Below are 10,742 nucleotides of genomic sequence, written 5' to 3' on the forward strand. Positions count from 1 at the left end.
AGAACCCAAGCTTCCGGCCCCGCCCCTACCGCGTGATCATAGCCAACCAATGGGAAGGCACACCCTGCGTGACAGGCCGTCAGACACGTGACGCAAGGAAAGGGAGGGGTGGATCACATGACTTTAGCTTTTGCCGGTCTCAGCTGGAGACTTCCACTGCAGAGTGTAAAGGTCTTCGTGTGAAGTGTATGAGTTCCCGAGGCTACTAGGCTATATTTGTGGGCTAGTGAATGAATTTATACCAGTTGCGGTCATGAAATACTCTCCTGAATGACATTAGAAGGGCAAGTGGAATCCAGGCCCTACGCTCCAAGAGCGCAGTGTGGGTACACACCCACAGGCCTAGTTAGCTGGCCCCAGGCCCGGGCTCACACAGCGGGTGTGGCGCCCAACCTGGAGTAGGGCTCTGAGAGTGGAAGAAGGGACTTTATACCTTCACAAACGGAAGCAGAGTGGAGCTCAATCCTGGTGGAGGAGGTAGAGGCCACCTCGCTGATTTCTTTGGCCTGAGGCATTTCTTTTCAATCCTGCCTTTTTACAGCAGAGTAATCTAACGCACAAAGCTCATAGTCAGTGCTGTTAGAACCATCACACATCTTCCCTTGGACTCTGAACACAAGTCCAAGACTGTCGTGCAAGATCTTGTAGATTCTGCGTTTCCAACCGCAGGGAAATACTTAGGAAGTTTCCTGATTGACTTTCTGGTCTTTGCACCCATGGGCTGACACACTGTCTGTCTCCCCAACCTGGTCTGCTTGCCAAAAGTCCCGGTGTTCATGGAGCACGCATTCTAGTGATCACGTTATATTGTATTCTCTGTCCCTGTATCAGTCTCTTCTACCAAAGGTGAAGTTCCTGGGGACAGGGACAGGATCTGACTCTTCTCTGTGACTCGATCCTGAGCACTGGCTTAGAATTTGGAATTAATAAATTACTATTTATTATTTATTACTATTTAATTAGTATTTATTAATAAAATAATTCGGAATTAATAAATTATTTAATAAATTATTATTTATTATTACTATTTATTAATAAGTTAATAAATAATTTGGAATTAATTACTAAATTATTAAATAATACATTATTTGGAATTAATAAATCATCATCATAAATGATGATCCTCCCCATCACCTTGGCTCACACCATAACCCATGTCTTGGATCAAGGGGTTGGAGGAAATGTCACCAAACCAAGTAGTTCTGTTATCCCTCAAATCAAGGTCCTGGAGTAGTTCTGTTATCCCTCAAATCAAGGTCCTGGAGTAGTTCTGTTATCCCTCAAATCAAGGTCCTGGAGTTCTCTAAGTTCTTTGAGGGATCCTGAAGGGTAGGAGGCAGCTCCAGCACGTTCTGGGGCTGGTAACTTGAACCGCAGGTCTCAGGTAACAACAGCAGCCTCAGCATCAATAATTGAGAGCAAGTCCAGCCTGCCTTAGGGTTCTTCCTCACCCCAAGGACTCCCCCTCCTGTCCTATGCTCTGATCTTCCCAAGCAGGAGCCTGCAGCCCAGGTAAGCAGGGCCCTGGAATGTGGGTTCCCAAGCACACCAGTTCAGATTCACCATCACCCTCCTACCTATGGGCTTCCCTTGTGGCTCAGCTGGTAAAGAATCTGCCTGCAATGCAGGAGACCTGGGTTCGATCCCTGGGTTGGGAAGATAACCTGGAGAAGGGAAAGGCTACCCACTCCAGTATTCTGGCCTGGAGAATTCCATGGACTGTATGGTCCATGGGGTTGCAGTCGGACACGACTGAGCAACTTTCACTTCACTTCACCTACCTATTAACCCCATTCATACATGCTTTTTATCCCCCCCCCCCCCACCAACTACCACCAGTGGCCTCAAAAGGGTAAAATGGTCCAGGGCACAGGAGAAGACAGGGTCCATGGGGATAGTGGGGTGGGTGTCTTGGGATGAGGGAGAGAAAAGAGGCTGAGTTAGGGGAAAGTGTGTGCTGTGTGTCTATGTGACTGTGAAGGGAATTCTGAGAGAGGACAGAGGAGGGGAGTGCAGGAGAGGGGAGACAGAACTGGAGAATAAATATGCCAATCAAGGATCGTTCTCACCTTCCAGGGAAATGCTGACAGAGGGAGAGTTCTGTGGTGGTAAGGATATCTCATCCTAACACACTATGGAGTATTTTGATGGCCTTTTACTGACGCAGAGCAGTGACAGTGAAGGAGTTCCTGACTACAGAGTTATGCTATTTTGCTACACAGTAATGGGTCAATGGCACCCGACTCCAGTACTCTTGCCTGGAAAATCCCATGGATGGAGGAGCCTGGTAGGCCGCAGTCCATGGGGTCGCTAAGAGTCGGACATGACTGAGTGACTTCACTTTCACTTTTCACTTTCATGCATTGGAGAAGGAAATGGCAACCCACTCCAGTGTTCTTGCCTGGAGAAGCCCAGGGACGGGGGAGCCTCGTGGGCTGCCGTCTATGGGGTCGCACAGAGTCGGACATGACTGAAGTGACTTAGCAGTAGCAATGGGTCAGAGACCGAGCAGGCGCTGGGTAAGGTGGGAGGAGAACTCAGGCAGGAACTGGTGAAAGGGGTCCTGAAAAGGGAGACTACAGAGATGATACAAAACTGATGAAGGGAACAAGATGAAGGTGTATCAGGGTCCAGAAGTGGGAAGAGATGGTTTGGGATTGGGTGCTGAACTTAGGTGGCATGGAGTCCTTGAAAGTGTGTGGGCTTGGAATCAGACCAGCTTGGATTCAAATCCTAGTTCTTCTGTGTGACTCTGGACAACGAACTTAGCCTTTCTGAGCCATGGTGTATAAAATACGGGGATAATTGCCACTGGTAAGGGCTGCACAAATGACAGGCAAATGACATGTGTGGTTTCCCTCCCTTCCTCCACCCCAGGGCCCAGGTAGGGACCATGTCCCCTGCCATCGCGCTGGCCTTCCTGCCCCTGGTAGTGACATTGTTGGTGAGGTACCGGCATTACTTCCGACTCCTGGTTCGCACAGTCTTGCTCCGGAGCCTCCGAGATTGCCTGTCAGGGCTGCGGATGGAGGAGCGGGCCTTCAGCTACGTGCTCACCCACGCCCTGCCTGGGGACCCTGGTCACATCCTCACCACTCTGGATCACTGGAGCAGCCACTGCGAGTACCTGAGCCACATGGGGCCTGCCAAAGGTCAGTGTTCCCTAGCCTTCTGCTCCAGGAAGCACCTCCAAGACGGTGAAGGAAGATCCGCAATCTGCCATTGTCTTACTGGGTGACTTGAGCAGATTCTTGATCTTCAATGAGTCTCTTTTTTTCTCCTCTGCAAAGCAGGGAGCTGGGTAAAATTACTCATTCATCCAGTAAAATTTACCACCTGTTTTGTATCAGGCATGTGCTAAGTGCTGGGGAAGAAAGAGGTAGAAGCCACAAGGATGAATCAGCCACAAAGGCTGGCCTCAAAGGGGGCATAAAACAGGGAATAAACATCTCAGCACATAATCCATAACCTTGTAATTATGGGTCTGTAATTCTCCCCCACCATGGAGGCTCCCCCATCCCATTCAGGGTAGCTGTCTGCTTGGATTTGTCTGAATCCCACCTCCCAGCACATGTGTTTTGGAGTCTTATTTAGGAGATTCATCCAACTCAATGGTTAGAAAGATATTTCAATGAACAAAACAAGGGAGAATGAAACTGGAAGGTCTAACAAAGATCTCTTAGGATTTTGGTGGTGCTTTCCACCTGGGCCCTCCCAGAGAAAGCAACATTTGATCTGAGCCTAGAGTGATTGCTTTTGAGTTGGCCAGGTAGTTGAGGATAGAGGTGGAGCAGGACAAAGCCAGCCGTGTATCTGAATGTGGCATGAAGGAATGAGCCAGCATGGTTGACTCTGGGCGCAATTGTTCAGGATTGTTGTGGTGGGAAGAATTGAGAGCTGAAACCGGAAAGGAAGGACAGGATCAGGTCTAAGAAAGTTCTGAATGTCAGGCTGAGGATCCCATGTTCAATCCCAAAGGCCTTTAGGATCATAGGAAACAATAGGAAGCAATAGGGTCAGATTTGTTAGAAAGATTCCTAGTGGCTGGTGTGAAGGAGGCAGGGAGACCAATGGGGCTACTAGGACTATAACCCAAAAAAGAAATGAGATTCTAGCCAGTTGGGGGCTGCAGTGAGGAAAGTGGGCATTTGAGACCCCTTTCTATGAGGCCCCCTGCATCATCTCCCATGTCTGCTGCAATAGCTACTTTCTCCCACAGGTCAGATCCTGATGCGGCTGGTGGAGGAGAAGGCCCCTGCCAGTGCATTGGAGCTGGGCACCTACTGCGGGTACTCCACACTGCTTATTGCCCGTGCTTTGCCCCCTGGGGGTCGCCTTCTCACCGTGGAGCGGGATCCACGCACGGCAGCAGTGGCTGAAAAACTCATCCGCCTGGCTGGCTTTGATGAGCACACGGTCAGGCCCCACCTCCCCACCCCTGATCTCTTTCCTACCACCCTTGGCCTTACACTAGTCAGCCTCCCCTGTCTCCCACTTAAGAGAAAGAAATAGCTCCTCTTAGGAACTGTGACCTTGGAGAGGAACTATCTTCCTCTTCCAAGTCACTGGCACATATTTGCTGCTGGATGACAAAGAAGCAGTTAAGAGGAAAGTCTCTGGAACCCATTTGGGTTCAAACCTTAGTCTGCCTCTTGTTATGTGATCCTGGGCAAAGCACTTGTCCTGTGAACCTCAGTTTCTTCAGTGGTAAAATGGAAATCACAATTCTGGTTCTGATTTCTTGTTCTGAAGCCAGAGGAAATATGAGAACACACATGGGGACCTTGGCCAGGGCCTGGCACAAAATAAGCCAAATGCCAGTGGGGTCTGGTGTGGGAGAACAGTTGTCCCTCCCAACCTCACCTCCATTGTCTCCCTCCACAGGTGGAGCTCATCGTGGGGAGATCAGAGGAGGTGATCCCACGCCTAAGAACCCAATACCAGCTGAGTCGGGCTGACCTGGTGCTCCTGGCGCACTGGCCCCGATGTTACCTGCGGGACCTGCAGCTTCTGGAAGGCCATGCTCTGCTGCCAGCTGGTGCCACTGTGTTAGCTGACCATGTGCTCTTCCCTGGCGCACCCCGCTTCCTGCAGTATGCCAAGAGTTGTGGCCGTTACCGTTGCCGCCTCCACCACACTGGCCTCCCTGACTTCCCTGCCATCAAGGATGGCATAGCCCAGCTCACCTATGCAGGGCCTGGCTGAGTCCAGGTGCAGGGGTACTTACTGCTGCCTCCCCCCACCCCTCCCCAAGCACGGACCTCAGAATATCCCCTCCCCTCGATTCCCTGCTTGTGGATTGACATAGGCTGGGCTCAGGGCTAGAGGGGCTCTCCTCCCACCTCTGTCCCACTCTGGCTCCACGCTAACCTGAGGCCTCAAGTTCTGTCAGGCTGTTTGATTCCATTGGTTCCTCTCCTTCCAGTCTAGAGTCATGGACTGACAGGCAAGAAACTTGAGCTCCCAACCCAGCCCTGTCACTGACTTGCTAGGTTACTCCATGAGAGTCTCTGCCCTGTTTTGAGATTTAATCTGTTCTAACACCAAGGAAGTTGACTAGGAGAGTTCCAGGGGCCTCTCAGTTCTGGGCCTCAGAGAACCTGCCCCCGACTCTCCCCAACCCCATGCCATTTCGGGTGGAATCAAAGGAAAACAGTAAACACTAAGTTAGAGGCCTTGCAAGAATGGCTGGGTGCAAGCTGGGCCAGAGGAAATGGCAGTGGAGCCTCAGATGACAGCCAGGGCTACTATGGCCTTCCCTAGCCCCAGCCCACGACACAACTGAAGCAACTTAGCAGCAGCAGCCCCAGCCCACACAGCCAGGTAGATCTGCCTGAAGTCCCTTGAAAACCCTTTCCCCGAAGCTCAAGAAAAGATGCTGGATTCCTCTAGGTTCCACCAAGAAATAGGGAATAGACATGGGGAAAAAAATCAGTCCTGTGTCTTTATTAAAGAAAGTTAGAAAGAAACTAGATCTGACAAACAATGGGTGACGTGCTGGCTAGAAGGGAGGGGGCTGGGCTTAGGCCTGGGGGATTCAAGGGCAGACTGATGGCCTGGGAGGGACCAAGAAGATCAGGTCCTGGCAGCAGCTAAGGAAGTGCCCGAGGATGAGGATTCAGGCACTGGGGTGGGGCATGGGGGTGGGTGATCAGCTGGTTCTGCAGGGGGTCCAGGGCGGTCCTTGGACCCCCTTTCTTGAGACCACCCTTTCTTGTCTACCTAGATCATCCACTGGTCCTGATCCTGTTCGTTGCCTTCCATGTCCACCTGCAGAGGAAGCTGGGTGTGGGTAGGGAGGGGCCTCAGCCACCCAACCAGCCCCAGTCCCAGATCCTGCCCCTGGCAGGATCCAGGGTTTCGTACCCTTGGCTACACCCCTGCCTACCTCATTGACCTCTCCGTCATCAGGTGACTCATTGTAGTCATTCATCTCATCCATGTCCTGCATGTCCTCGTCATCCTCTGAGTCCTCTTCACTGTCCTCGTCGTCATCTTCATCTTCCTCTTCCTCGTCGTCATAGTGCTGGTGAGGCAGGGAAGAGCTCGGAGGTTCCATAGGTCTGCCTGGGCCACTTCAAGGACTGGCCCACTTGGAGCTTCTCTCTGAGGCCAGTGAATGAGCTCCACTCCCTGATCCTGTCCCACTTGAGTCTAGCTGGTTGGTGCACAACCTTAGTGCTGAGCCCACTACCCACCCTCCCTCTCACCTCTTTCTGGCCTCCACCAAAGTTGAGGACCACACCTACTCTGGAGTCAGAGGTCAGACCTTCAGAATTAGAGCAGAGCTTCCGTCCACCTGAGCCCCACACAGGCCCCACCTGCTGGAGCCACTCACCTCTGAGGCCGGCTTGCCAATAGGTACCAGGTTGTTGTCTTTCTCTGCAATGCTCTGGAGCTGTGGCCAAACAGGGAGGAGAGCAAGGCTGGGGCCCAAGCAGTCAAAGGCATGGCACTCACCTGCCCTGCCCCCAAGAAGACCCCCAAGTGTGGAGGAGAAGCTTCCTCGACTCTCAGGAAGATTCAGTCTCTTTCCTGTCATCTGCCACTTAATTATGAATTTGATCTAGCTATGTAAACTCTCTGGTCTTTGGTTTCCTTATAAGATTATGGTAAGAATGAAGTGACACTACCATCCTAGAACATGACATGTGCAAAGTCCTCGATAGACGGTCAAAAAATACTTCCTGTGTTGCAGGGAAAAGAGCCTGGGCTCTGATCTGGCCTAGAGGGCCCACAGTCCTCAGCAGATTAGGGTAACACAAAGGTGAGAACCTAGGCCCCCAGCTCAGGACAAAAACCTCCCCCAGGGCAGATCTGCAGAGTAGGGCCAGGTTAAGGCCAGTGAAGGGGGATGGGGAGCCTGACTGAAGCTCCCCTGCTATGCTAGGTTCTCACTCACCCAGGCCTGATGCTGCTGTTCTTGCTGCTGCAGCTCTGTCTCCTCCACACAGGGTCGATCCAGATTAAACCACAGTGTCTCAGTCACACGGGGGAACAGTGAGGGGAACAAGGTGGACATGGCTCCTAGACTAAGGGAAAGGGTCAGGTGAATCCAGCTCTCTTAGATGTGTGTGGTTTTAGATTTTGTTTGCTTACATTTTGACTTGGGGATTGGGTGGAGTGGACGGTAGCAGAGACACACCCCTTCCCTGTGGGAATCAGACAGACCTGGGTTTGAGTCCTGGCTCCACCACTTACTAGCTGTTTTTGACCTTGGCCAAGTCACTTAACCTCTGAGCCTGTTTCCTCGTCTGTAAAATGGGACAGTAACATACCACCCTCACCATTATTCTTGGAGAAGGAAATAGCAACCCACTCCAGTATTCATGCCTGGAAAATCCCACGGACCAAGGAGCCTGCAGGGCTACAGTCCATGGGGTTGCAATGAGTCGGACACGACTGAGCGACTTCACTTCACCATTATTATAACAATTAGTAATTTACTTTATGGCTAAGTAAAGCTGTTCGTAAGCTGTTCAAGGAGGGAAGAGAATGGAAGCCAAATGTAGAGACAGGAAACCAGAATGCAGACTGGCATTACAAAATTCAACAAAATTAAAGATGGCAAGACTCTACTGAAACTACCTCTATCCCCTCCAAACACCAGACTTACTTTCTGCTCCTCCATGCTGCCCCACCCCATACCTACCCAGTGTCAGAAATTTAGGACACGAACTACCTCTATAATGAACCACAGCCAAACGGGGGGGCAGGGAAGGGAGGTGTTACCACGTGCAAGTATGCCTCAGTAAGACATTCTAAAGGCATGAGTAAATAAGTAGATGAAAGACTGAATAGATGAACTAACATGTGAGAGAATACATAAACTCAGCTCGGCTTAAGCGGCTGAGGGAGCTGACAAGGAAGGTCCCAGAGAATCTGAATTAAAACTTTCCAGTTCACAGGAAAACTGAGGCCCAGCAACAGGCAACGACTGGCTCTAGGTCACACGGTAAACTGGGGGGAACGCTTGCGGGGAGTAGATCCAGGCCAGGCACGAGAGATGAGGAGAAAAGGATCTACGTCTAATTCTGTTCTTGCCCTAATTTATTTGACCAATCCGGGGCTAGCTGCTGCCCTTCTGTGTACCGCAGCTTCCCGGCGCGTTTAACAGGATCAATAACACCCCTTCCCCCCCGCAGAAGTACTGATGGGCCAAAGAACGCGGCTCCGAAAGACCAACCCAGCGTCGTAAAGCCACCACCCATTCTCTGCTTATTATTATAATAATCGTGGAATTGACCAACAAGAAGGCAGGGGCGGGATTCGGACAGGCATTTGCCCTTATAGGGTCGCTAATCGCGAAAGGAGCGGCAGGGTAAGGCCAATTAACTGGAAGAAATGCTGAGTGACTGGAAGTGGTACCAATGAGTGACGGGTCTTGTGTGACGGCGTGGGGCTTACTCTCGAGGAAGCGGCCAATGAGTTGGAGCGCTTTAATGTTAAGGGGAGTGTGAGCAGGCAGCTCCTGAGGAGGCGGATCAGGAGAATGGGGTTTCTCTGGGGTAGGGAGGGAAGGAGGGACGAGGAGTCAGGAGCCGCAGCCTAGCTTCTGTACTTACCGCGCCGGGAGGCGGCAGCCGGCGGCGACCCGGAAGCACTTCTTTCTGCCTGACCGGAAGAGCCCACCAGAACCAGGGACATACCAAACGCATGCGTGTTTGCTCTTCTTTTGTTTCCCGCTCCCGCCCCGCCAGAGTGGAAGTGACGTTCCATACGTCGGTCACGTGCTGTATGGAAATTTGGCGCGCCAGCTCTGTCGGCCCAGCCTTGAGTTTCAGCTAACCGACCTCTCTAGCCTGGCCCGCCCCAACGGCCCTGTGTAGCCCCGCCTCTCCTTCCCCAGGCCTTATTTGCTGGCCAATCCCTGCTGAAAAACAGCTGGCGGCGACCAGCGTTCGTTCTAGGACTGTTTGTCGTGCTGCGTACCAGAAAAATTAGTCTACTTCTACCTCAGAATCGCTGGGTGATTTTACCCCTCGCTGTTCCTGTCTGTCCTTTCTCTCCTTCAGTTTCCCCTTTTGGTGGATACATTCATTTATGTATGCCTTCAACGGAAATATTTGGGTCCCTATTATATTCTGTATTCCAGGCCCTGCTAGAAGCGGGAGCTAAATCTAGGGACATAGTCCCTGCCCTCAAAGACCTCAGAGTCAAGTAGGGAAGCCAGACTCTGCAGACCTGCAGTGGACTCCCTGGTCTTTTTTGGGGGGCGGGGGGCGGGGGGTGGGGGAGCGGAACGGGCAGCCCCAGGGAATGTGGGATCTTGTTCCCTGGCTAGGGATCCAAACTTCGCTCTCTGCAGTGGAAGCGCGGACCGCCAGGGAATTCCTTTCACTGATCTCAAGATTGCCTTTCCAAGTCTGCATTCCAGATTTTCTAAGGGCTTTAGTGTTTACTCAGTCTCAGGCGTAGCATTCTCTTACTGGGGAATTGAGCTGACCTCTCCAGGTCTGTGCTAAATCCGCTTAGGGGGTCAGCCTTGTCACATCTCTCCCACTCCTTTGCTGATGCCTTCATTCTGACCTCTGACTCAGCTTCCTCTCCAGAACTCATAATACATTCTGGCAACGGAATTCCTTCAAACCCAATGCCCATTAAGCTCCATCACCCACCAGCCCATTTCAAGGCCAGCAATCATCCATCATTTCACTACTGCTTGACCCAATGTGTGCCTTTTAACAAATCCTTTTTCCGTGTCTGCACTCCGTTTCCTCTTCTGCCCAGGCTTCTTCCTACCTTGGACTGATGTGAGAATTTGATGAGATAACATATTCAAGAGTTAGTGTACTGTGCCTATGGACTCAAATTGTTTCCAAGCAGTTCTGGTTGTTACAAAGTTTTTCATTAAAGAGTAAAATTTGCCCCCTTGGAAATGTCCACCTTTTTTTTTTTTTTTTTCATTCATTCAACCAGTATCTACTGAGTACCTTATTATATGCCTATCATTATTCTAAGTAAAGAAGGTACAATAGTGAACAAAACAGAACAACAATAACAAAATCATGAAGAGACTCATGGTGCTTCCGTTTTAATGAGAGAGATAAAAAGATAGCTAAATAAAATAGTTTTAAGATTGCAGTAAATACTAAGGAGAAAAAATAAATCAGAGAAGTGGGAATAAAATGTTGGTAGAGGAGATGTTTTATCGTACAGGGCCGAGGAAAACCTTACTGGGAAGTTGACTTTTGAGTAAAAGTTCTGAAGAAAAAAAGATGGTACTATTCTGACATTTAGGG

General features: G+C 50.7%; 2 protein-coding genes across 6 annotated transcripts; one reads left to right on the forward strand and one right to left on the reverse strand.

The window, feature by feature from the left end:
- The first annotated feature begins 91 nt into the window (after positions 1-91).
- TOMT (transmembrane O-methyltransferase) lies at positions 92-5,969 on the forward strand. 2 transcript variants are annotated; one of them, XM_070803833.1, is made up of 4 exons: positions 92-1,512; positions 2,878-3,152; positions 4,220-4,416; positions 4,885-5,969. In XM_070803833.1, exons 2-4 carry the CDS (start codon positions 2,894-2,896, stop codon positions 5,203-5,205), a joined length of 777 nt encoding a protein of 258 aa, XP_070659934.1. In that variant the 5' UTR covers positions 92-1,512; positions 2,878-2,893; the 3' UTR covers positions 5,206-5,969. The 2 variants fall into 2 exon arrangements, with proteins under 2 accessions (XP_070659934.1, XP_070659933.1); XM_070803832.1 differs by lacking the exon at positions 92-1,512 and having other exon boundaries at positions 2,260-3,152.
- On the reverse strand, positions 5,920-9,212 carry ANAPC15 (anaphase promoting complex subunit 15). 4 transcript variants are annotated; one of them, XM_019974537.2, is made up of 5 exons: positions 9,066-9,212; positions 7,403-7,527; positions 6,839-6,898; positions 6,389-6,526; positions 5,920-6,282 (listed from the first exon to the last, which is right to left on the reverse strand). In XM_019974537.2, the coding sequence occupies exons 1-5, from the start codon at positions 9,145-9,147 to the stop codon at positions 6,223-6,225; spliced, it is 465 nt and encodes a 154-aa protein (XP_019830096.1). In that variant the 5' UTR covers positions 9,148-9,212; the 3' UTR covers positions 5,920-6,222. The 4 variants fall into 4 exon arrangements, with proteins under 4 accessions (XP_019830096.1, XP_019830097.1, XP_019830098.1 ...); XM_019974538.2 differs by having other exon boundaries at positions 5,920-6,270; positions 9,066-9,209; XM_019974539.2 differs by having other exon boundaries at positions 7,403-7,532; positions 9,066-9,196.
- Positions 9,213-10,742: the final 1,530 nt, after the last annotated feature.

This window comes from Bos indicus, chromosome 15 (genome assembly GCF_029378745.1).
Source record: "Bos indicus isolate NIAB-ARS_2022 breed Sahiwal x Tharparkar chromosome 15, NIAB-ARS_B.indTharparkar_mat_pri_1.0, whole genome shotgun sequence".
In the NCBI taxonomy this organism is placed as follows: domain Eukaryota; kingdom Metazoa; phylum Chordata; class Mammalia; order Artiodactyla; family Bovidae; genus Bos; species Bos indicus.

Bases quoted from the DNA above. Each gene is read 5' to 3' on its own strand.
- ANAPC15 (XM_019974537.2), bottom strand. From the start codon at position 9,147: ATGTCCCTGGTTCTGGTGGGCTCTTCCGGTCAGGCAGAAAGAAGTGCT. The intron at 7,528-9,065 runs GTAAGTACAGAA...CCCTTAGTCTAG, and splicing joins GGCTGCCGCCTCCCGGCGCG to GAGCCATGTCCACCTTGTTC. The intron at 6,899-7,402 runs GTGAGTGAGAAC...GTTTGGCCACAG, and splicing joins AACAGCAGCATCAGGCCTGG to CTCCAGAGCATTGCAGAGAA.
- TOMT (XM_070803832.1), top strand. From the start codon at position 2,846: ATGTGTGGTTTCCCTCCCTTCCTCCACCCCAGGGCCCAGGTAGGGACC. The intron at 3,153-4,219 runs GTCAGTGTTCCC...TTTCTCCCACAG, and splicing joins CCACATGGGGCCTGCCAAAG to GTCAGATCCTGATGCGGCTG. The intron at 4,417-4,884 runs GTCAGGCCCCAC...CTCCCTCCACAG, and splicing joins CTGGCTTTGATGAGCACACG to GTGGAGCTCATCGTGGGGAG.